This window comes from Pipistrellus kuhlii, unplaced genomic scaffold, assembly GCF_014108245.1.
Source record: "Pipistrellus kuhlii isolate mPipKuh1 unplaced genomic scaffold, mPipKuh1.p scaffold_m20_p_20, whole genome shotgun sequence".
In the NCBI taxonomy this organism is placed as follows: Eukaryota; Metazoa; Chordata; class Mammalia; order Chiroptera; family Vespertilionidae; genus Pipistrellus; species Pipistrellus kuhlii.
In genome coordinates, this window is record NW_023425516.1 from 6,006,373 (window position 1) to 6,029,440 (window position 23,068).

Here is a 23,068-nt window from a genome sequence, read left to right on the forward strand (position 1 = left end):
AGTTTATCCTGTTGTGCTAAGGATTATGTACAAGGAAAACAAACTCTTCTACCAGTGCCAGTGCCAGGATGTGTTCACCAGGATGGGGTAGAGGGACCGAGAGGTTATACCCTGGCCCCATGAGCTCCAGGAAGAAGAGGGATGACTCTTAAGTGAGGACAAGCAGGGGGAAGCCATGGCAGACAAGCAGTGGTCTGCCTTGTCTATATCCATCTAGGAAGCACCAACTTACCACAAAGACTAACACTTACCAGTGGATTCCTTATTTACTGTTCTGAAAGCACTGAATTTCTGTAGCTCTTGCTCATTAAGGGTTACTTGGGAGTCTGCATGTCAGGGAATTACTGACCTTTGACCTGGCATGTTCACTCTCAGGAGCTTTATCCAAGAGAAAGACAAGCTGCTCCTATAGTCCTAGTGGGTGTAATGACATGGGGACGGGGAAAACAGATATCAGCTCCACATAGAGAAGAACATTTCGGTAATTTGAGTAGTCCAACATTAAAAAAAAAAATGACCTTAGGTGGTAGCACATTCCTCTTCATGGAGGAATCTAAGTAAAGGCTGGATGGCCACCGGGTGGTGATATGGTAGAAGGAATTCAGGACCTTGATTCTCAAAGGTGTGGGCCCAGAACAAGAAGCATCTGTACCACCTGGACGCCTGTGATACATACAGACTGTCAGGTCCCACCTAAGACCCATGGGTCAGCATTTGCATTTTGGTAGGATCCCCTAAATCCAAACTCATTAGTCAACAGAGCCAAATATCAACAGTAGAACGATTGAAATTTCTTTTGAGAGCCAAACTTTTTAAACTTAAACTTCTTCTAAAGCCACTTCTTCAAAATAGACTCACCTAGGCAGTAGTATTTTGTAAAAGAGCCACACTCAAGGGGCCGAAGAGCCTCATGTGGCTCGCAAGCCACAGTTTGTCCACTATGACCCTAAATGATCTGTAGAGTCAAAGAAGCACTGTTGTATAGGATTTTGCCAGGTGTTCAAATATGTTGCTAAGTTAATTGTGTGAGGCACGCATGTTTTACCATGGACTTCTTTGGTGCTCAGCACCCAAACTATGAGAGACAGCCCATACAAGGAGGTTTTGAAGAGCATCCCAAAAGCTCTTTCACGCAGATATGGTTTTAACATAGTGGAACGAGAGAGTTTTCCTTCTCTTCTGTCCTCCACTCCACTCTAATCTACCAAGTGTGCTAAGATTTATGTCACGTGTATTCCTTGGAGTTCAAACCTTGAAGGACCCCATGAAAGTGATAACATCTTAACTAGATGGTGTAGTGCTTTAAGCCATTATTACCAATTAAGCTATTGAAGCTAATTAGCACATCAGTTTGCTGTCATAGAGCAGGGCTTATCATCTTTGTATTCCTACTACTTAGTCTGTTGCCTGACAAATATCAATATCTAATTTATGTTCTATAATAGCTCTCTTCAAAAATAAATAAATAGATGATTTGGGGTGGGTGGCATTACCCGGCCCCATAAGTATTTGTGGGACTGGAATGGATCAGACTCTGTGGGAATATGCCAAGGATCAGGTGGATAAAGAGATTTTCCCCAGTGGAATTTCTGGGCATAAGGGGTCCCAGGAGATGTGGACAATCAGGGTTGGTGGATAGGGGGATGGGGTACCTACTGATTCTTCCCCACGTTGCATGTATTTGCTTAGTGAGCCACAGAGCGCATGCTCTCCCACTGCACTCCGGCTCCTTGCCTCTAGAACTTGGATTATGTGTTAAGGTTCATACGTTTCAATGTGATATTTTAATGTGGCAGATATCATGGGCTCTGAAGCCAAAATACATGTTTAAATCTTGGCGATGTCCCTTATTAGTTGAGTAATAGCCTTGGGCACTTTCTCAATCTCTTTAATCCTCTGTGTCTTCATCTTTAAAATAAGGAAAATATAGTGGGAACAACCAATAGTGTTTTGTGAGGATAAAATGATGTAACGTGCTGTGCTTTGTACCATGCCAGCACACATTAAGTGGTAACCAGATCCTCTTGTCTTTCCACTGTGATTATTTTCTGTGGCATATTTCCCACACTATCCAAACTTGCATTTCAATGTAATCACATACTTACTAACCTCCGAATTTCACAAACCATCTCATGACTTCTCAGTACTGCTAACTAATGTCTGCATTTCCCTCTGGCTGGCTGTGTGCTCCTTGCTCCAGATGTCACCATTCTTCTCTTGTAGATGGAAATAGTTTCTCAGGCTCTCCTTATTTGTAAAGGGTGTGAACGACCCACAGTCCCTCCTAAGAAAGGGACACGGCTAGAGGTATTTCACTTAATTTTCATTGCCTGTCGCTCTCCAGGAAGTCTTCAGGCATAAAGACAAGATGCTAAAGATGGAATTAAGTGGAATAAGTTATGACCAAGATCTTTGCACAATCTGCAAATAGAATTCTTTCCACACGGAAGCCCTCTTGTGTAAAGGAAGGCGGGTAAGGATCCTAGAAAGAAGAATGACACTTTCCCCTTATTTTTTGTTTTTAATGTTTTAAAGGAGAGGATTGCACATCCCTCAAATCATCCTAAGAAGCAAGCACCTTGGAAACAGTGTCTCAGGCTGGATGCCCTGAGAACATTTGCCAGTTTCTCCACTAATTTCCGCCTTCCGTTCCAGGATCCTATCTGGGTACCATATTGCATTTAGTCAGCACATTCCTTTAGTCTCCTCTGGTCTGGGTCCAACACAGAAATCCAATTTTGTCAACAGATATCAGCACGGCCCGGGGGAAGCGCTGCCCACTTCTCTGTTATTTTACAATCGCTCATTAAGCTCCTACTATGTGAGACAAGTGAAAAATAATGAGTTGACTAGCTGGGGGTGTTGACAGATAGGAAGAGAAATAATGACTAGACACCGTGTGATATGTACAGTAACAGAAAATACAGCATGTGTGATCATATCCCTGAAAAGAAGGGATGGCTATGGTGCTGGATATCCTTGCCAGGAAAACACAACTACCCAATTCATATTTCCTGGTAGAGGGCTTATTGGGACGGACACCATGGTCAGATGAATCAATGAACTTGGGATGTTCATTTATAGAAGAGATTGTGTTTCACCACAGTTCGAAGAGAAAAAAATGTGAGCATTGTTTGCTTCTATGAATCCATGACTCTCCAAAGAGAGCCTGGGTGGAGGCAGAGGGAATTGTATACAGAGCCATGCTTTTCCAAACCAGCTGTGAAATGCAGTCTTAGGGTTCTCTTGGCATCGAGATCTACTCTGGGGTCCAGAGAGATAAATGACCACTCTATCTTTGTCTCTGCTTTTTTATAACAAATGTCTTGAAAAGTTGCCTGTATGTGCTTTCTCCCTTTTTCTCACTTTGCACTGATCTTCCAACCCTGTGGTCGGCAAACTACGGCTCGAGAGCCACATGCAGCTCTTTGGCCCCTTGAGTGTGGCTCTTCCACAAAATACCACGGCCTGGGTGAGTCTATTTTGAAGAAGTGGCGTTAGAAGAAGTTTAAGTTTAAAAAATTTGGCTCTTAAAAGAAATTTCAATTGCTGTACTGTTGATATTTGGCTCTGTTGACTAATGAGTTTGCTGACCACTGCCCCAACCATAGCAGTTTGGCTTCGGCACCCTGTTTTTCCTACAAAAGAATGTTTACCAAGGCCATGAATGACCTCCCTGACAATAATCTAAGAGAAAGATGTAAAAATCATCTTACCCCAAATCATCTTTCCCTCTTTCTTCTCTTGGACTGTGGAATTTATGCATATCCTAATCTGCCTCCCCCACCCCTTGTCCTTGGTGAGTTCTTCAGCCAGGACATTAAAACCCATACTTTCAGACTCAGTTCTAGGTCCTCTTCTCCCCGAATAATTTTCCGGAGGAGATTATTTCAGTGATTGCTTCAATTACTGTTGGGGTTAAAAGGCACAATGGATCATCTCTCTCCCTCCCACTAAGGTCTGAACCAACGGAGAAGTCCAAAGTCAAACAGGCATTTAACTATCCACTTTATTATGGGGAAAGCTGAATTGCAGAATGCAGTCTTGATTCCAGTCCAAAAACAAGCTTCTCACTTAATGCCCTCCTTTCTCCCAATTGGTTTTATTCACTCAGCCACAGGCAGAATAATTTGTCAACTGTAGCTGTAGAGACAGGACCCGCCAGGGGGCTTGGAGCGGAAGGAACGGAAAGAAGAACACACATGAACCACAGCTAGTCCTTTTCAGAGAAAAAGGGGGGGGGGGGAGAGGAGAGGAGAGGAGAGGAGAGAGAGAGAGAGAGAGAGAGAGAGAGAGAGAGAGAGAGAGAGAGAGAGAGAGAAAATTAATGAATGTATATGCAGAGAGGGGTAATGCATTAACCCTGCCCAGTAAAAGAACAAGGACACAGACATGTCAGACCTGTGTCATCATTCTGATCAGATTAATCAACCTTATTTCTGGTGTGTGTGTGTTGGGGGGAGGGCAGTGAGAGGTAAAGCAGAAAGAGCAGATCTTTCCCACTCCTTTTCCTGAGGAAACTGAAATTACAGGAATCTGAAGAAGTGCAGAGAAAGATGACTTTTCGAATCACCACCTCCACGAAGATCACTCAGAAATCTTCACTCTCAATCAAACACTCTCCTTTGAGCTGCAGATTTGTATATTATTCAGTTTCTTAGTTAACTTCTGCACTTGGGTGTGTCAAATGCAATTGTAGTTCAACCTGCCCTCAAAGAAGCATTTCGGTAACCATGCATTGAGCTGTCACTGTGTGCCGGGCACTGTGCTAACAGCTTCATGTTGATTATCTCATCTGATCTTTATATCAACTCCCGGAAGTAGGTGGGGATCATTAATAAGATTAAGCTTGGGGAGTTTCAGGCCACACTTTTGGTAAACAGTGGATAGGGGACTAGAATCCAGGGAGTCTGCCTCCAGGACAACTAGCTGGCATATTACACTGCTCTACCAACCAAGCACATACAATAGAACTGCTCTCTTAAACTAGGTCTAAATCCAGTGAGTTCTTTCTCAGTCACAGACATTATGGCCATGCAGAGACAGAAGCAGGAACCAAGAAATTGGTCTTGGCAACTCCCCTTACCTTATCCTCATCTCCACCAAACCCTGTGGATCCTGTCTCCTAAAAGTCTCTGGAGGGACCTTCACCTCCATCACCATGGTCTAGTGCTTTAGATAAGGCTCCCCCCCTTCCTGTCTTGGTCATTGCAGTGCACGTCACACTGGGCACATCCATGCCTGCTCCCTTTCAACCCACTCTGCCTGCAGTGATCATGCACCTCCCCTCCCCCCAAATTCCAACTCTTCCCAGCTCCCAATGTTCCTGGGATGAACACAAAGCTGCTTGGCCACCCTCTCTTCCTTCAGACACACCTGCCCACTGTCCCACTCATGTCCTTACCACCGGGGTCTTACCACCGGGGTCTTCTTTCAGTGCCTTAAACATGCACAATCATTTCCCACGTATGTGGTTTCCTCTGCCTGGACACCCCCTCTCTGCCCAGACACCTTCTCTCTGCCTGGACACCCTCTCTCTGCCCTAACCTATTTAAATTCCCCTTCTTCAAATCTCAGATGAGATACCTCCACCCCAGGGGAGCCTTCCCTGACGAGTCACACCTCCCAATTCTCCTCTTTAACCCCATGCCTCCATTTCAAGGCAATCATCACAATTATAATGACAACTATGAGTGATTATTTACCCAAAAACTCTGCATCCCCCCAGAGTTTAAAGTTAGGGGGCTGGAGTCCTGTCTGGTATTGCTTTTCATTGTTTTTTTAAGTGCCTGGTATAAGTTTATATCAAGATAATCCCTCAATAAATGCTGATTGGATTCACTCATAATGATGCTAATAGCTGACATCAGTCGGAACACTTTGTAGATGCCAGGCACTGTGTTCAGTGCTGTATACATTTTGTCTCTCATTTCTCATAACGGAATGGAGAGAGGGTTACTTTGCTTGTCTCCATTTTATAGGTGAAAAGACTGAGGGTGAGAGAGCCATGACCCAGAACCTGATCTATCTTCCTGATCCACTTGGTGTTTGGTACGAGGATGAGCTGCCAATGTAGACTGGTTGCTGGTCCATTCCTTTCAGAGCTTGAAAGAAGAAACCAAACCTTGAGTTACTAGTGAAATGGCTTAGCTGTCAACTACCTATATATTTTAAGTGTAACCTAACTTGACTGAGACAAAAGTTATTTGTGACTATGTTAAGTGTAAGTTTCCATATTTCTGATTTGTTAAATGGCTGGAACAGGACAATGAGGAAATGCAGACACCACAGAGCCAAGGACAAAGTGCCCTGGGCATGCCACGGGGAGCACTCCGGTACAAGAGCGTGGGGGCTCAGGCAGGCAAGAGGGATGGAGGCTCAAAAAGACAGACCAGGACTTTAAGGAGCACATAGTCTAAAGTTCAGGCAAGAGAGCTGGATCTCTCTGCTGTGGTTTTCTACAAGCCTGGCCTGGGAGGAGGAACGTCTCATCTGAGTGGCAGGTAGGAGAAAGTCTGATGAAGAGTGTGGAGGTGAGGTCTTAGGAGGCAGGCTGCTCCAGGGCACTGAGGGGGTGCAGAGGGGGAATCTTCACCTGGAATGTGATGCAGGAACTTTCCAGCTGGGAAAGTGCAGGACCGGACTGAGATGGAGGCTTGCTGGAAATTACTAAGCCAGGTTGTTGCAGGACCAGAAATGACAACAATTGCCCTTGACGGAGTCCTTAGGCAATAGGCTAAGGGCTTTACAGACTCTCTTATTCCTCATGACCAACCTGCCAGGGCGAAGGTCTTATCTTAATTTATCGGTTAAGGAAAGTGAGCCCTAACCTGTTTGCCTCAGTGGACAGAGCATCAGCCTGTGGACTAAAGAGTCTTAGGTTCCAAGGTCATATAACTTGGCTGTGGGCTCAATCCCCAGTAGGGGGTGTGCAGGAGGCAGCTGATCGATGTTTCTCTCTCATTGATGTTTCTAACCTCTATCCTTCTCCCTTCCACTATGTAAAATTAATAAAAATATATTGGAGGAGCCGAAACTGGTTTGGCTCAGTGGACTGAAAGGTCCGGGTTTGATTCCGGTCAAGGGCATGTACCTTGGTACATGTACCAATAGGGTGTGTGCAAGAGGCAGCTGATTCTGATGATTCTCTCTTATCGACATTTCTCTCTATCCCTCTCTCTTCCTCTCTGTAAAAAGTCAATAAAATATATTTTAAAATATATATATTGGAGGAAAAGAAAAAAAAAAAAAAGGAAGGCAAGACTCAGAGAGGCGAGGGGCTTGTCTAGGGTCACACAGCAAGGCTCCAGCCAGGCCTGTCTGATCCCTAAGGCCCTTTTCTATCTGCCCTTTGCCTCCCTGAGTATGGTGTGTGGCTATACTGCCACATGATTCTGTAAAAGCCTGGCATGCTCACTCATTCATAACTGCATCATGCATTCATTCAATAAGATATACTGCACGCCTCCTGAAGACCAAGGCTGAGTGCAGGCAGATGGACCAAAGCCCCAGCCCCAGAGACTCAAGAGACATAGTGGTGATGCCAGAACCAAACACAGGTTTTCTGTTCCCTGGTGACATACAGGCTGGGGTCTGACATTTCCCCCCAGAGAATGGCCACCAAGCCAGGAGTCTGTCCAGCGCAAGAAACCTACCTGTGGCCTCTTTGCATCCACATACAATTAGAAAACCTGAGATGCACATCCACTGCCTCCTGGTGGTGGCATTTCCGTGTCTGCACTCCGCAGAAACTCTCAAAGACTCTTGACTCCCATTAGCTCCTTTCCCACCCAGCAATACCCATCCTCCCCCGGGAGGAGGGGCAGGCTTTCCCAGCATGGGGCTTGCTTCTGAATGCCTTGTTCTCCCAAAGCCAAAATCGATACCCAGGCCTGCCTGCTTTCATTCTGTGGAACCACATGCTCCACTGCGGCCCACACCCTCCTGCTCTCATCTCTTTCAGCCTCTGGGGAAGCAGGACTCTTCTTTACACCATCATTCACACCTGAGAATCCCTCGGACAAAATCTCAACTTCAGAAGTGAGATGAGGCATTATGGAACATAAACTAGAGGGTTTTTGTTTGTTTGTTTTTTACTGATTTTATTTATTTTTGAAGAGTTGGATTGCTTGTTGTTGTTTTTTTGTTTGAGTTTTTTAAAATTTTTTTTATTGAATTGTTGAGTGACATTGGCTAATACAATGATGTAGGATTCAGGTGTGCAATTCTATAACACGTCACCAGTGAATTGTATTGTGTCCATTGTTTGTTTGGCTTATTCTGTGGTCGTGGTATTTTGAACAGGTGTCTCTCCTACGTGAATATTCCGTTGAAGATTTTACCCTTTCATGTCTGCATCTGTGTCCTGGGAAATGAGCTCGGTGTCACTCCGCAGACCTCCTGGGGCCTCCCTTCTTCCCCTGGCCGATGTGAAAGCCCAGCTGACCTGTGCCAAAGGGCAGTGGGAGCTGCTCTCTTCATGTTCCCTGGTCCCTCGGTCTGTGTGTGCTCCTGAAGGTCACCCAGGACTTTTCACCTCCCCTGTCTCATTTTCCAAGTTTCCTGGAACACGAACATCCTCTCGGGAGGACAGTATTATCTGCAACTTATTATAGAAATGTAATGAAAGCTTCCTGACCCGCATACTGAGATGGCCAGATGGGTAATGTTGAGCCCTTGCAAAATGAGCTCTTTACCATTTAGCTTCCATAGGGGGGATGGGGGGAGGTAAGAGAGGGGAAGTTTGATCATTTCCAAGCCTCTAGTAGTGGTTTCTTGGGTCAGGATAAAGACATTGGCTGTTTTCTAGCTTATGCTAATTATACAATGGGGGGGGGGGGGAGAAAGAGAGAGAGGGAGAGGGAGAGAGGAGGAGGGAGGGAGGAGAGAGAGAGAGAGAGAGAGAGAGAGAGAGAGAGAATATCGATCTACCCCATGGGGTGGGCAAGGCCAAGGCCTACAGCCCTGGAAGGTCATAAAGATCAGTGAGGTGGCCTTTTGGGGCCTGTTCACATGGAGAATGCTCCCCTGACAGTTTTAGCTTCTGCTGACTTTTTCAACAGGAAATAAAATCCCAGTGAGTGGATGCTTAATTACTGGCAAGATCCTCCATTAAAAATTTGCCATTCAGCTGAAATGGGTTTGGCTCAGTGGATAGAGTGTCGGCCTGAGGACTGAGGGGTCCCAGATTCGATTCCGGTCAAGGGTATGTACCTTGGTTGTGGGCACACCCCCAGTGGGGGGTGTGCAGGAGGTGGCTGATCATTTTTTCTCTCTCATTGATGTTTCTAGCGCTCTATCCCTCTCCCTTCCTCTCTGTAAAAAATCAATAAAAATATATTTTTAAAAAAATTTGCCATTCAATGAAAAACATGTATCTCATGATCTCACTCATATGTGGAATCTAATGAACCAAGTAAACTCGTGGACAAAATAGATCCAGAGACATAGAAACATGGAACAGACTACAGAATCTCAGAGGGAAGACAGGGAAGGGTGGATGGGAAGAGATCAACCTAAGACTTTGTATGCATACGTGCGTAACACATGGACACAGACAATAGGGTGCTGAAGGCCCGGGGCGGGGAGGGGGAGGGTGGGCTAGAGGAGGTTAGTGGGGGGGAAAGGGGACATATGTAATACTTTCAACAATAAAGATATTTTAAAAACTACTGTTGGACATAGAAAACATGTCTGAAGGTCAGATCTGGCCTCAGACAGCCAGTTTGTGATCCTGGCCCTCGCTATTCTGAAGGAAAGTCGTTGGAATTTGTGCTTCTGAGACCCTGGCCTTCTTCCTTGGGAGTCAGTTGGAGAGCGTACTAAGACTTGCGAGTCTTTGGTTTCACTGAACTTTGGGGGCCTTCCAAACGCTTACATCCTGCAAGGCAATATTGAAAACACAAGCTAGAGGGTGAAACACAGGTACCCAGTGAAGCCTGAAGAATCTAATTTCGCAGGAGGGCATCTTCAATAGGCCCGGTAGTTCTGCTGTGAAGTAAGCCATCCCGCTGCTGGGCAGGCAAATCGGATTCATTTCCATCCGGAGCCATCCGCAATTTCCAGTCCAAGGAGATGGAGCCTGAGCGGGTTTTCCCATCATCATTACGGTCCAGTGTTTCCATTTTAAAAGCCTTGCGTGTGGACTGGACCAGAACAGGGATTATTTCAAATACTGTGCCTGCTGATGTCATGTAAATGGCCCCAATAGCTTTGGCTAATAGTGAGCGCGTGCTTAGTGAATCACACAGATTTGGCCAGGCCTGGAGAATTTCATATCAGTGGCAAGAACAAGAATATCGGTATGGCTGGCTCTCACTGCCAAGGGTTTTCCTATTTGTTCCCTGCGTGGTCCCTCCCTTTCCTGGGAAGCATAGAGCAGGCCCTTGGGCCATGCTGCCTCCCACAAGGACCCAGTCTTTCATGTGAGCCCAGCCATTTGTCCTGTTCCGTGGGTGCTCAGTGATGACTGCTCATTCAAAGCTCAGGAAATGTTACTTAAAATGAAGCGAACATGGTCCACGATTAGATGCTGACTTAATTTCCTACATAGAAAGGCCCATATTGAGGGGAAAGGAGCTCCCAGACCCCAGAGGTACCAGGGATGAGCACAGCCTGTGGTGCCCCAGGCAGCTCTGGGAGAGATTCTGGGTGTGGCTCTTTAAAGAATGGGCGCACCCCCAGCACCCAGTACTGGTCGATCGGAGAAATAAATGTAGACTCAAGTGTTTCACGGCTAGAAAATGCCAGAACCTAGATGGTAGCCTGTGTGTGTAATTCCTAGTCATATGCTCTTTTTATGATCATGCAAATCTTTTTTTTTTATTGTTGACATTGTTACAGATGCCCCCCATTTCCCTCCAATTCATCCCCTTCCACGCCACCCCTCGCCCCACCTATAGGCCTTCACCACATTATTGTCTGTGTCCATGGGCTATGCATATATGTTCTTTGATTAATCTATTCTGGTTCCCTCTCCTCCCAAACTCCTCCCACCTGAGATCTGTCAGTCTGTTCAATGCATCCACACCTCTGTTCCTACCTAGCGGTATGCTTTTTATGTAAAGTATATTTTTATTGATTTCAGAGAGGAAGGGAGAAGGGAGACATAGAAACATCAATGATGAGAGAGAATCATTGATCGGCTGCCTCCTGAACGCCCCCTACTGGGGATACTGGGGCATGCGCTCTTGACCAGAATGGAACCCAAGACCCTTCAGTCCACATGCCCATGCTCGCCCTATCCACTGAGCCAAACCAGCCAGGGCTGGTATGCTTGTTAATTGCCTGAGTCTTTTTGAGAATTGATAAGAGCGACAGGCACAACCCCTGAAGTCGTTGTCATGCAGCCTCTGGGGCTCGCCTTTGCTGGCAAGGCCTCCTGGCCCTCCTGAGACTTTATCCTGCAAGAAAACTTGGGTCTGGAGCCTCATACAAAGGGTCAGTGTCAGCGGCATCTGAGCCCGGGAGTGGAGGAGGGGCGAGGATGAGACTGTCTCTCTGTGCTGGGCGCCTCCTTGGGCAGAGCAAGGGGCCTGGGCTGGGTGGAGCCAAAGCAGCAGCTGGTGTGATGCAGAGGCTGAGGGGTTGGGAGGCAGAAAGAGACACAGTTAAAATTCTCTGTCACCAACTGAACATGTCCCCTCGGTGGCCATGAAGTCAGGGAATGTGTAACTCTGTGTGTGTGTGTGTGTGTGTGTGTGTGTGTGTGCTTGCTTCACCCCCCTTTCTCTTTTTCCTTCACCAAATGCAAATGAGTAGATGTGTATTCACAGCCTAACAAGATGTCAAGGAGAGAAGAGTAGCCTTTTCATCCAGAGAGGAGTCCAGGGAGCAGCCCCTCTGCCCAGTGGGGAGAGGAAGACAGGAAGTGGGAGGGAGAGGAAGAGGGTGCGGAGATGGGGGAGGGGGACTGAAGCTGCGGAGAAGGCCATGGGCAGACCCTGGGCAGGAATGTGGGGATGGATGCTGGCCCATGCCTACTCACTTACACAGGTGTGGGCATCCTTCCATCATCCTGCACTTGACCTCAGAGGAGAACTAATCATTTTATCCCTAGGAGCTAGAAGAATTCAGCTCTTGCTTGACAGCTGTTGTGGGGGTAGGGAGGAATGTATACATAGGTGAAAATCAGATGCCATTTTCTTCAATACTTAGGTAAATGTTGATCAGGTGTATCAAAGGCTGATTTCTGAATAAAGCTGATGAATGTGAATTATACGAAAGAGCCTTAGTGTCCGCCCGAGACAAGTTCCGGCCTTTGGGCTTCCACACAGGCTATGCTTTCTGCAGGAACAATTTCAGCTTCTCTCCTACTTCCACTGTAGCCTAGAGGTCACATCCTAGGGCAGTTTCCCCACACCCTCCATCTCCCTTCTCCCAATAGGTTGCATGATCTTTATTTTGTGCTTTCCCAACAACCTATCCTATATAATAAGGAGATGATATGCAATTTGGCCGTCAATCCAACACAAGATGGCTTCCCCCATGTGGTCAAAGATGACTACCCCCATGTGAACACAAGATGGCTGCCACAAGATGGCCAGCAGGGGAGGGCAGTTGGGATGGACCAGATCTGCAAAAGAGGGCAGTTGGGGGCAATCAGGCTTGCAGGGGAGGGCAGTTAGGGGTAATCAGGACTGCAGGGTAGGGCAGTTAGGGGTGACTTTTATTACAAGTGTAATCCATGACATCATGAATAGTTGAATATGTGTCTCCCCTACTACTCTGAGCTTTAGGTGGCTGAGGACAGCCTTTTTTTCCTGGATGTATATTATACCTCTTGTATATCATGCATAGTAGGTATTTACCTGGACTATAGTAGGTACATAATAAATATCTACTCCATGAATGAATGAATGAATGAATATATGAATTACCCAAAGGCAATCTCTTCATTAATGTAGTCCTTTGTGTAACAACAACAAAAAAAAACAAAAAAAACCACCATTAAATGTGGGTCAGAGGAAGTCATTGCATCCTTACCCGAGATCACGCAGCTAGCAGGACTGGGACCCAGGCTTACCTCTCACCTGTGAAGAACCCAGCCGTGGCTCAGCATGCCCCATTTCCCATCTGCAGCTAAGAAGCCAGAGACTTTATTGGAGAGATGTGCCTAGCAGCTCTCCCTAGTCCAAAGGAAAGAAGCGTGGGCTGAAGTAAAAGTGTGACAATCAGCTTCATTGCACAATTGCCTGGTTTCGGTTGGTTGGTTCCCTTACCTTATTGCGATTTAAATACAGTTTTGATGATTTTGTTTGCTTTAGAGGAAGAAAAGAAGATTCATAAAAGGTATAAAATTGCATAGTATTTACCCCGGAGACGAGAAGAGTCCCGCCAGTAAATATGCATTGAAGCTGTTGTATTTGTATTTGTGTTTGGAAGGTGTTTAAGTAGACCCAGCAGACTGTAATGCCTCTCTTCGAAGTTGGTGGCATCTATTGATTGAATATATATTTATACATTCCCTCTTCTTCTTTGAAAATGTGAAATTGACATATATTTTAATCCTATAATAGACTTAGAAGAGTTGATCAGTGAAAATACATATTAATGTGTTCCCTTAAGAAAGATTTTATTAGGCATACACATGTTTAAAAACTGCTTCTTGACATATAGATTGATGTCTGTTAAATGTGGATTTAATTAGAGGTGCAAAGTGTGCATGCATGGTTTGTGTGTATTATTAGGACTTAGTTTGGTTGAATATATGGGATTTTTTTTTTTAAGCAAAAGTACAATTTATAAGAAATTTGGAGTAAGAAAGACCTGGATTTATCTGCCACTTATTAGCCTTGAAAGAACTTGGGAATTTCTATTTCTTTTCTTTTTAGGTTTTAAAAATATTTTTTATTGATTTCAGAGAGGAAGGGAGAGAGAGACAGAAGCATCGATGATGAGAATCATTGATCAGCTGCCTCCTGCGTGCCCCCTTCTGGGGATCGTGCCTGCAACCTGGGCATGTGCCCTTGACCAGAATTGAGCCTGGGACTCTTCAGTCCACTGGTGGATGCTCTATCCACTGAGCAAAATTGGCCTGGCTTACTTCTTCATCTGAGGAGTGGAAATAGCAATAAGGTATAGCGAGAATGAAGAGAAAACACTCGTGAGAATCTAGCATTGTGTCTAGTTCAATAAAGGCTGTTAATTGCTATTCACTCAGTAGCACACTAGGGAAGCGTGTATGTACCCTGTACACTCCCTCCTCCCCCTAGTGGGGTTAGAGGCTGCCATGTGCAGCTCAGTGCCCTCAGAGCTCATGGGGGGAGGGGCACAGCACAAACTTGGTGCCCAGGGAATGCCCGTGAGTGCAAAAGCATGCACTGGTGTGGAGGCTGGGAGAACGTCCACCCTTTGTGGTTCAAGCCCGGTGGTGAAAGCAAGCCTGGCCCCAAACCCTGGCTTCCAGCCTGGACATCTCCGCTAGGCTGGGAAGTTCTTTCAACTCCTTGAATACTCTGTGGGTAACAATGCCTACTTCACTGGCTGGTGGAGAAGATAAATAGGGGATTTACAAGGCCAGAAACAGAGGCGTTGGGACAAAATGATAGTGCTCCATATCATCATTTATTCTTAGGGAGGCTTTCACTGTGGAAACAGAAAATCCTGGGTTTGGATTCTGGCTGTTTCCTCACACCCTGTGATGGTGACTAAATTCCCTAATCTCCTGGAATCTCAGTTTCCTTATCTCTCAAAAAGGCATAATTACACTACCTTGAAAGAAAACGTGAGGGCTAACATGTGATGATATTTTTCTTTTCTTTTCTTTTTAAATATATTTTATTGATTTTTTACAGAGAGGAAGAGAGACGGATAGAGAGTCAGAAACATTGATGAGAGAGAAACACCAATCAGCTGCCTCTTGCACACCTCCTACTGGGGATGTGCCTGCAACCAAGATACATGCCCTTGATCAGAATCGAACCTGGGACTCTTCAGTCCGCAGACTGATGCTCTATTCACTGAGCCAAACCGGTTTCGGCACGTGATGATATTTTTAAAACCCTCATGAGATGCTAGCATCGTGTCTGGCCCATTGCACCTTGGTCTGCAGAGGATGCAGAAATGATGTCTGTTGGTGGAATGATGCCGCCAGTTACCAAGTCCTACTAATTCCTCTGCGTGGTCCACTGCTTTTCCTCTTCATTTGCTGCCACCTAGTTCCAGAATGCTTTGCTATCCCTGCCTCAATCCACCCCGAGTCCTTTACTCAGATTAATTTCCATAAATTAAGCCCCCCCTTATTCAGAGCACTTCCGGGGCTCAGAAAGGAATTAACTTTCCCCAGCAGCGATAGCAAGTGTCTAAATATCATTGGTTTAGAATTCAAAGCCTTTTTCCACTCTGTCTTTCATCCCCCAAATCCTTTCCCAGTTTTTTTTTTCTTTCTTTTTTTCCCCTAAAGGGTTTCTGTCTGCTTCCGCTATTTCACCATCTCAATATCCATTTCATTTCTGAGGCCTATCTGATTCCTTCTACCCTGTTCTGTCTCCGGCAGATTCGGCCACCAATGACAGTTCTTAGGAACTTCTGTAGGATGCTAGATTGTTCAAAGGAGTCATAAATCAGTTTGCTTGTGAGTGACATGGTTGCAATCATTGGTTCTACGAAATCTGACTCGAATAGTTAATATTTATACGCCTTACTATCTTTTTCGCATGGTCAAATTATGTTAATTTTTAGATGGCCTCTTCAAATCTATTGTATGTCCTTTTCAGATAAGAGCAAATTTTATTCTGTACAATCCCAGACTTTTTTTCTTAAAAAAATATTTATATTAAGTAGGTACTTCAGAAGTGCGAGGTGAGAAACTCATATATTCCTACTTGACCCGTGATGTTTTCAGACTTGGCTCTAAGGAGGGAAGTAACTCATTGTTTTTGCTTCTTTAAAAGCCATTTGGTTCAATTTTGCAGAAAGGGAACTCCGTGAGACTGAAATAACTTGTAGACAATTGGTCGTAGGCACAGCTGCTTGGAAACTGGATGGATTTTGCCATAGGACAGACCTGGGCCTGACTCCTGACTCTGATGAGCTGTGTGGCCTTCAGCGAGTTGCTAAACATCTCTGAATGTCAGTTTCAGCCTATTAACCCCCCCCCCCCCCCCCCCGGGTGGGGGGTAACGCCTTAGGTGGCAGAGCTCTGGTGAGAATTTAGTAGAATAGTAATTGTGAGCAGGCACTTGGGAAAACACAAGGACTGCAGCTCAGGCGGCGGGAAGAAGGCTCGCCCACTGAGGACAGTCACAGCTCTGGAGCCGCGCACAGGGAGCTGGGAAGGAATCTGGGAATCCGGGAATCCGGGAATCCGGTAACCATGGGGCCTCTGGAGGGCGCTCTGGGACAGAAATCATGTATTAACATAGGTGCCCAGTCCCTTCTATAACGCCTAGCGCTGCTTCTATCACGGAGCCTTCAAGTTGGGCAGATCCTCCTTGAGGAAAAGCATGTCCTCACCAGGCCAAGCGCATTGCTCCCAGGCTGCTTTTGGGAGGGCTGTGGGCCTTTTAGAGAAACGCTATTCCTATAAACGGCTATTCCAGAGAGGGACAGACAGGCACAGGCCTGGGACCAGGGAAGAAAGATGGGAGGCAGAAAGCCTAAGGGAGCCACCCCTCCGTGGCCTCCTCTTCTTAAAAACTCCCCATGATTTCAGCCAGTTTCCGCCTCCCTGAGATCTAATCTGAATATCCCTGCCTGCGCTGTAATCATAGCTATTGTTTGGGCTCCTGTGGCATCTTGCCTTTGTAGAGATTCAGAGGATCCCAATGGTAGGGAGCTGCCTGCCCAATTCTTTGCATGCTCCGGGAGAAACCCTAACACTAACGCGTGCACCCATCTTCCTGCTGGGAACACTGAATTGCCTCCAAGGGCTCTGAATGGCAGGATGTGGGTTTAGGATGAAGATTTCAAGGTCCCCATGTCCCTGTGGGTTAGGCTCCTGCATGGATCAGGAACCAAGAACACAGAGAAGGCATTGGCATGAACTTTGGTCAACTTGACCCACTCTCTTGTGCTCTGAGCCTTACTTGAGGAAAGTCAGTCCCCACACTCCCAGCTCCCTCCCCGCCGCCCTGTGTGCCCACAGGAGCCACACATCCCGCATGGCATGTGTCCATGGTGCCAGCCAGCGCGCACGGCTGGGCTCCGGCTGCGGGGCGAGGCAGGGGCAGCTTGAACTACCCTCGAGCGGAGCCTCCTAAAGAGGAGAGTCTCCGGGTGACGCGGGGGAGAGGGGAGCCAATGCGTGCCTCGGAGGAGGGCCGCGCGGAGCCCTGCACAGCTTGGTGCTGCTGCTTCTCTCCAGTTGTGTGTTTGTGCGAGAGAGAGGAAAAAAAAAAAAAAAAAAAAAAAACCACCCAGAGACGCTGCTGCCTGGCTGCGCCCCTGGCTCGCGCGCTCTCTCTTGCTCCCTCTCTCTTCGGCGCTCTCTCTCCCTCCCTTTGCAAACATTGGATTTCAACCTGCTCAGGATTCAGCACAGAGGAAGGCGGCAGGCTGCCGGAGCAGTAGCAGCAGCGGCAGCAGCAGCAGCAGCCAGCCCCGCAGCCGCAGCCCAGAGAGAGACACCGCAGCCTCAAGATGCACCACCCCGCCTGCTGGGTCGTCTTCTCCGCCACCACCGCGCTGCTCTTCATCCCAGGTACTGGGGACCACCGGCGTCTGCGGTGCCAGGAGATGCCGGGCTGAGCTGTTGGAGCTGGAGAGGAGGGGGAAGATGGAGAGCCCAGGGGGGCAGGAGGGAGTGTGAGCTGCGTGCGAGGGAGAGAGGGGCCGGCCGTGTGCACGCGCGCACACACCCGCTCGCTCACACGCGCGCAGCTGCTTGCAGTGCGGGGTCGGCCCACGGGTCCCCGCGACGCGATCCAGGGAGCTGGGTTCGAGTCTGCACCGCGCTGCGCGGCGGCGAGGCGCTGCTGGGACTGCGAAGGCGACCGGCTGGCATTTAACCAGTTGTGGTCCCAGGGGTAGGAGGAGAGGGGGCTGTCTTCTGGGGAGACCCGCAGGGTAGCCGGGCATCCTTCCTTCTCCACCATGGTCTCTGCTCCAGGCTCTCCCTGTGTCTATTTTTTTCTCCCTGTCTCTTCCTGTCCCTTTTCTCTCTTCCTCTCCTTCTCTTCCTTCGGAGAGTCCTCTCTTCTCTCTCTCTCGCCCCCCCCCCCCCCTCTCTCTCTCTCTCTCTCTCTCTCTCTCTCTCTCTCTCTCTCTCTCTCTCTCTCTCTCTCCAGCTCCTTTCTTTCCCCCCTCCTTCTCCTTGGCTTCCGAATTTCAGGGTTTCAAGCACAGTCCTTCCTCCAAGTCCCATCCTTTCTCTAGCACTCCACCAAATGGGCAGATGATGCGCTTGAAAATCAACATCCTCCCAGCTTCTCCCTTTGGCTCCTCAGGAGGGGAGCGGGGATGGCACTGGATGGCATTTGGGATGCTCAGTCAGAAGGAAGGCTGGGCTGATTCCCCTGGCTCCCCCCACACAGCCCCCCCCTCTCCAGCTCCCAGCACCTTCCCTACCTCAGCTAATGATTTAAACAGGAGCCTACCTATCAGAGCAGCCCCTGGTTTGGGGGCAAACACATCCGCAGTGGCCCAGGTGAGGTGCTGCAATCCTTCCAGAGTAAGCTGAGTGGAAGTGTTGGAAAACCCGACCGGTTTTAATAGATTTGCTAATTGCATGCCCGCCGTTCCCTCCAGCCATCCATGGCATGCCTGCAGGCATCCCTCAGACAATGCTCCGGGGCTGGGCTAGGCTTGCTAAGGATGTGGGAAGCTCGGAAGGGTCTGCGGGGTTCTCCCATGGAACCCCAGCCCGGGAAAATGTTCTCTCCCCCTTCCCCCTGCAAACTGAGATACACGAATTCAGTTCAGCATGAGCTTAAACCTAAAATGCCATGTAGATGACATAAGTACTAAGATTCTGAAATCCTACATACTCTGATATAGGTAAAACACAGGATTTTACATTTTCCTATTCAAAACACTTTTTAAAAAATGTTTTGCCTTTAGAAACATAAATCCTTGAGTATTTTGTAAAGGGCCAAAGTGAAATCAGACAAATGGGAGTTTATGTGGGAGAGAGAGAGAAAAGAAGAAACCCGTTGCCTGTTTTGTAATGCTCTTTCTTTCTTTCTTTCTTTCTTTCTTTCTTTCTTTCTTTCTTTCTTTCTTTCTTTCTTTCTTTCTTTTCTTTCTTTGAAACCCCCCACTTTGTCTAGCAGAGATGGGCTCCATGGTCCCGGCTGTTTGCTTTAGGCCCAAAAGTTCAGAGTAGGGGTGCTGCCCCTGTCCTTCCAGATTCAGGCCTGGGGAGGGGGTGTCCCTGGGGCAGGCAGGATAGGCAACGAACACGCAGTTCCTGCTCCCGCCTGTAGAGGGAGCCAGGTAGGCACTTTGGGTTCCCAGTGTGAGGAGACACACTTGCCAGTGTGTGTGCCAGTCTGACCCTGGGAGACAGACAGCTCCTGGGACTTCCTAGCCTCTCATTTCCCTCCCACCATGGCTCTGGGCACAGGGGAGCAGAATGATGGCGCTCAGGACCCCGCCCCATGGGATGCAGGCCGTGTGCTTGCTCTCCCCGGAGCAGGAATCAGAACATTACCCTTTCCAGAAGCGGGCAGTGAGCCCCAGCAGCCGAAGCTGCATTGCAGTACACCCTATGGAAGCAAAGGATCGGCGAGCTGCCTCCCTGTAGAGTCCCTATGGCACCCCAAACACAGCTCCACTCCGCTGGTGGGGACCCTGAGGGAGGCAGTTACAGGAAAGCTGGCTGGGCCCAGGGAATGGCCTGAGCCTGCCGGCCAGTCAGCTGTCCCCAGAATAAAGCATTTCCTGTGAGGAGGGAGGGCAGGCCACCAGGGCGACCTGCTCCAGGACTGCTTATGCAGGGAACCTGGCCTCGGGAGTCTCCAGCAGAGGAGGGGCAGTTGGCCTTGAGAGGGGCACCTGGGTGGGAAGGGGCATCACTTCTTGAGGGCTCCTGGGAGAGAGGGAACCTGGCTGCATCCAGAAGTTCTGGTCAGCTGCGAGGGCTTACTTGGGACTTCTCCTCCCTCGCTTATTTCACTTCCTTTATTATGGTTTCAGCTTCCCACCCCTCTTTGTAATCAAAGGGTGCTTTTTCTCCCATCTCGGTGGATACCCTCTCGTTAGCCATTCACTTTGCCTGTATCTAAAGACACAGGCTAATGTAATCACGGGACCCTGGGTGATTAGACCGCGATGCTGTCTTGTTCTGCAGCTTTCTGTTTCTTGGGAAAACACGTTTTCATCCCAGACTCATCTTAAGGCTAATACTGTGGCCTTCCAGAGGAGACCGATTGTCACAGATTGCTTTTCTAGGCAGAATCTCTGGGATGGGAAAGGCAGTCCCAAGTGAAGACCCCAAGGAGCCCACACCCAAGACGGGGAGAGGGTCTCCCTTGGCAATTAGATTGTCACTTAGAAGCACCCTAGCTTAAGCTGGGGCTTAAGACATGAGCCCTGACCACTGAGAGTGAGGTTACTTCTGTTGTCCCGGGAGGGAGGACAGATGAGACTGGGAGCTGGGAGCTTTGGGACCTCGGGCCTGGGGCTTTGTGGGGAGGTGAGTAGGTGGCTGAAAACAAACCTGGAGAAGCTGGAAGTGGAGGCTGCTGGGCATTTGCATCAGAATCACCTGGGGGAGGGGCAGATTAAAACACAGACTTCTGCCCTAGCTGGTTTGGTTCAATGGATAGAGCATCGGCCTGTGGACCAAAGAACCCTGGGTTTGATTCTGGTCAAGGGATGTGCCAGATTGTGGGCTTGATCCTCAGTTAGGGGGCGTGCAGGAGGCAGTCGACCAATGATTCTCTCTCATTATTGATATTTCTATCTCTTTCTCTCCCTTCCTCTCTGAAATCAATATATATAATTTAAAAAATATTTTTAAAAACAACAACAAAAAAACCCCCCCACAGACATCTACCCCCTCTGCAGATATTTTTTATCAAGCACCAGGTCCTGGTATACAGCCTTGAGATGGAAAACCGTGTTCTGCCTGCCTTTTGTCCTTCGGCTCTGAGAAATGGAAGGGCCGTGGCATGGGGTGGGATGGGAGCATTGCTACCTTTAGTGGCCAAGCACCGCCCCCCAAACAGCCAGTTCACTGCCAGGAGGACTGAATCTCCAGCCTGGAGGGCTCCTTTTCTCTGGTGTAGCTCATTGGCCCCTTTCATCAGCTCATCCTACTGTGCCTTCTGTCTTGTGACTCTAACCACGGAGCTAATGGTGAGGCCTTCCCAGCTACCTGGACTGGACCAAGCAATGTCCAGTCTGCGAGGCAGCATCCACAGCCACATCTGGGCCTCCCGTGTCTTGCTACGCATGGCACCATCAGGGTCAGCCAGCCTTGATGTGGACAGGCACTTCTGAGAGAGATAGGGTTTCTCTTCCCCAGCACACACCTGCTCACAGCCTCCTCCAGGGAAGTGCCCTGGACTGGGGGGTCTTTAGGCTGGATGGGTCTTTGGCTTTGGGGTGAGACATGGGAGAGGGTTCCAGGGATTCCTTCCTTCCCTTTTCCCCCCTCCCTCGGACAGTGTTGAGGAACCTGCTAAGGTTGCCTGGGTTTGCATGAGGGCTCCAGTAGGAGAATCATTCACCACTGGGTAAAGCCTAGCCCCAGAGTGATGGTAAAATACACGAACAAAGACTCAGAGTCCAGTTATGATCAAGACCTCATCATCTCTCTGCCCGACATAGACCTGTGCTCTCCCTCCCCCAGTCTCCAAGCTGTCCCGTGGCCCTCAATCCCTTAAAATGATAGATATGTTAATAAGGTCAGACCACTTCCTGTCAGCATTGACCCTGGGGCAGGAGAAGACTGGGAGAAGGAGACAGGTGTAGGCTGCCTCGGAAAAATGCTTTCAGTAGCTTGGAGCTGGGCACAGTTGCTCCAACTGAGATTAATCAGAGACCCGAAATGGCTCGAGGTTCTCTTGTATTGCTTCAGTCCTGCCAGCCTCTGGGCTTTCTCTCATTCTTAGCACCCTCTGCCCTGTCCTGTTGCCTGGGAGATGACAGGAGACTCCTAAACAGTTGTCACTCTCCTGGGTTTGCTGTTTAGCAGGTCCGGGCCTCTCCCACCAGCCACCGGGAACCATACCTCACCCTGCGGCAGAGCTTCCCGGGGCCGAGGCTCTTTCCATGAGGTGGGACTCTACTTGAGCCTCTGCTGCTGGCAGCAGAACTGAGACGCTCTGCCTGAGAGCTCTCTGAGGATTGCTTGGTTAGCTCTCTGGGCCTCAGTCTACCACTCTGTAGGATGGATCCCAGTGATGCATTCTTCCCATTTCCAGTACGACAGAGTAGGCAAAAGCATAGGGTAGATGATAATGAGATAAACATGTATGAATTTTTTATTTTTTATTTTTTTTACATACAAATGCACCCTGGTCTCCTAGTAATGGGGCAAAAAGGAAGGGGACAGAGGCAAAGCTGGACCATCCTGATTCATGCCTTTGTCACAGCGATGAAAACTAGCTGAACACAGACCCCCCCACACACGTATTTATTCAATAAGACTTTATATAGATTCCGATGAAGCATATACATTAGATACGGTATTATCCTGTCTCAAGAAATATAGATCCAGTAAAACAGGAAATTATTCAGTCTTTTTCTTTTTTTGGACCCCAATGAAATATGCATGCTAGCTCGGAGCTTCTTGGACAGTGGTTTCTCTGTGTACAAAGTGAGGGCAGCAGACACGGCCCCTTTGATCTCCTAAAATATTGCTTTGAGGGGTCTGGGTGGGGTGCTCTGCCCATGGCCTTGTGCATCTGCCTCTGCCTGCTGGTACTCCAGGAGCCCTTCTACCTTAGGCCCATGGGCTATGGTGTTCCTGTGCCTGGCTCACTGGATGGGAGCCATGGATCGCTGCCACCGCCTGCAGCTGCCTGGCTGGGGAGAAGGAGCGATGGAAAGCAAAACCCAGCTATTCTTGTCAATGAACTCAAGTGTCAGCCCGCAGACGGCCCGTGGCCTCTGACAAGCCAGGCTGTCAGCCACGGTGGCTATTAGCACCTCTGGATGCTGAGTGGTACCTTCCAGACAC

General features: G+C 48.3%; 1 protein-coding gene across 1 annotated transcript in view; it reads left to right on the forward strand.

The window, feature by feature from the left end:
* Positions 1 to 17,232: 17,232 nt before the first annotated feature.
* The window catches only part of OPCML (opioid binding protein/cell adhesion molecule like), a 764,421-nt gene continuing 758,585 nt past the window's right edge, over positions 17,233 to 23,068 (forward strand). The window contains exon 1 of the mRNA XM_045585434.1: positions 17,233 to 17,641. Coding sequence (XP_045441390.1) covers positions 17,581 to 17,641 — 61 coding nt within the window. The 5' untranslated portion in view covers positions 17,233 to 17,580. The remainder of the gene's footprint in view (positions 17,642 to 23,068) is intronic.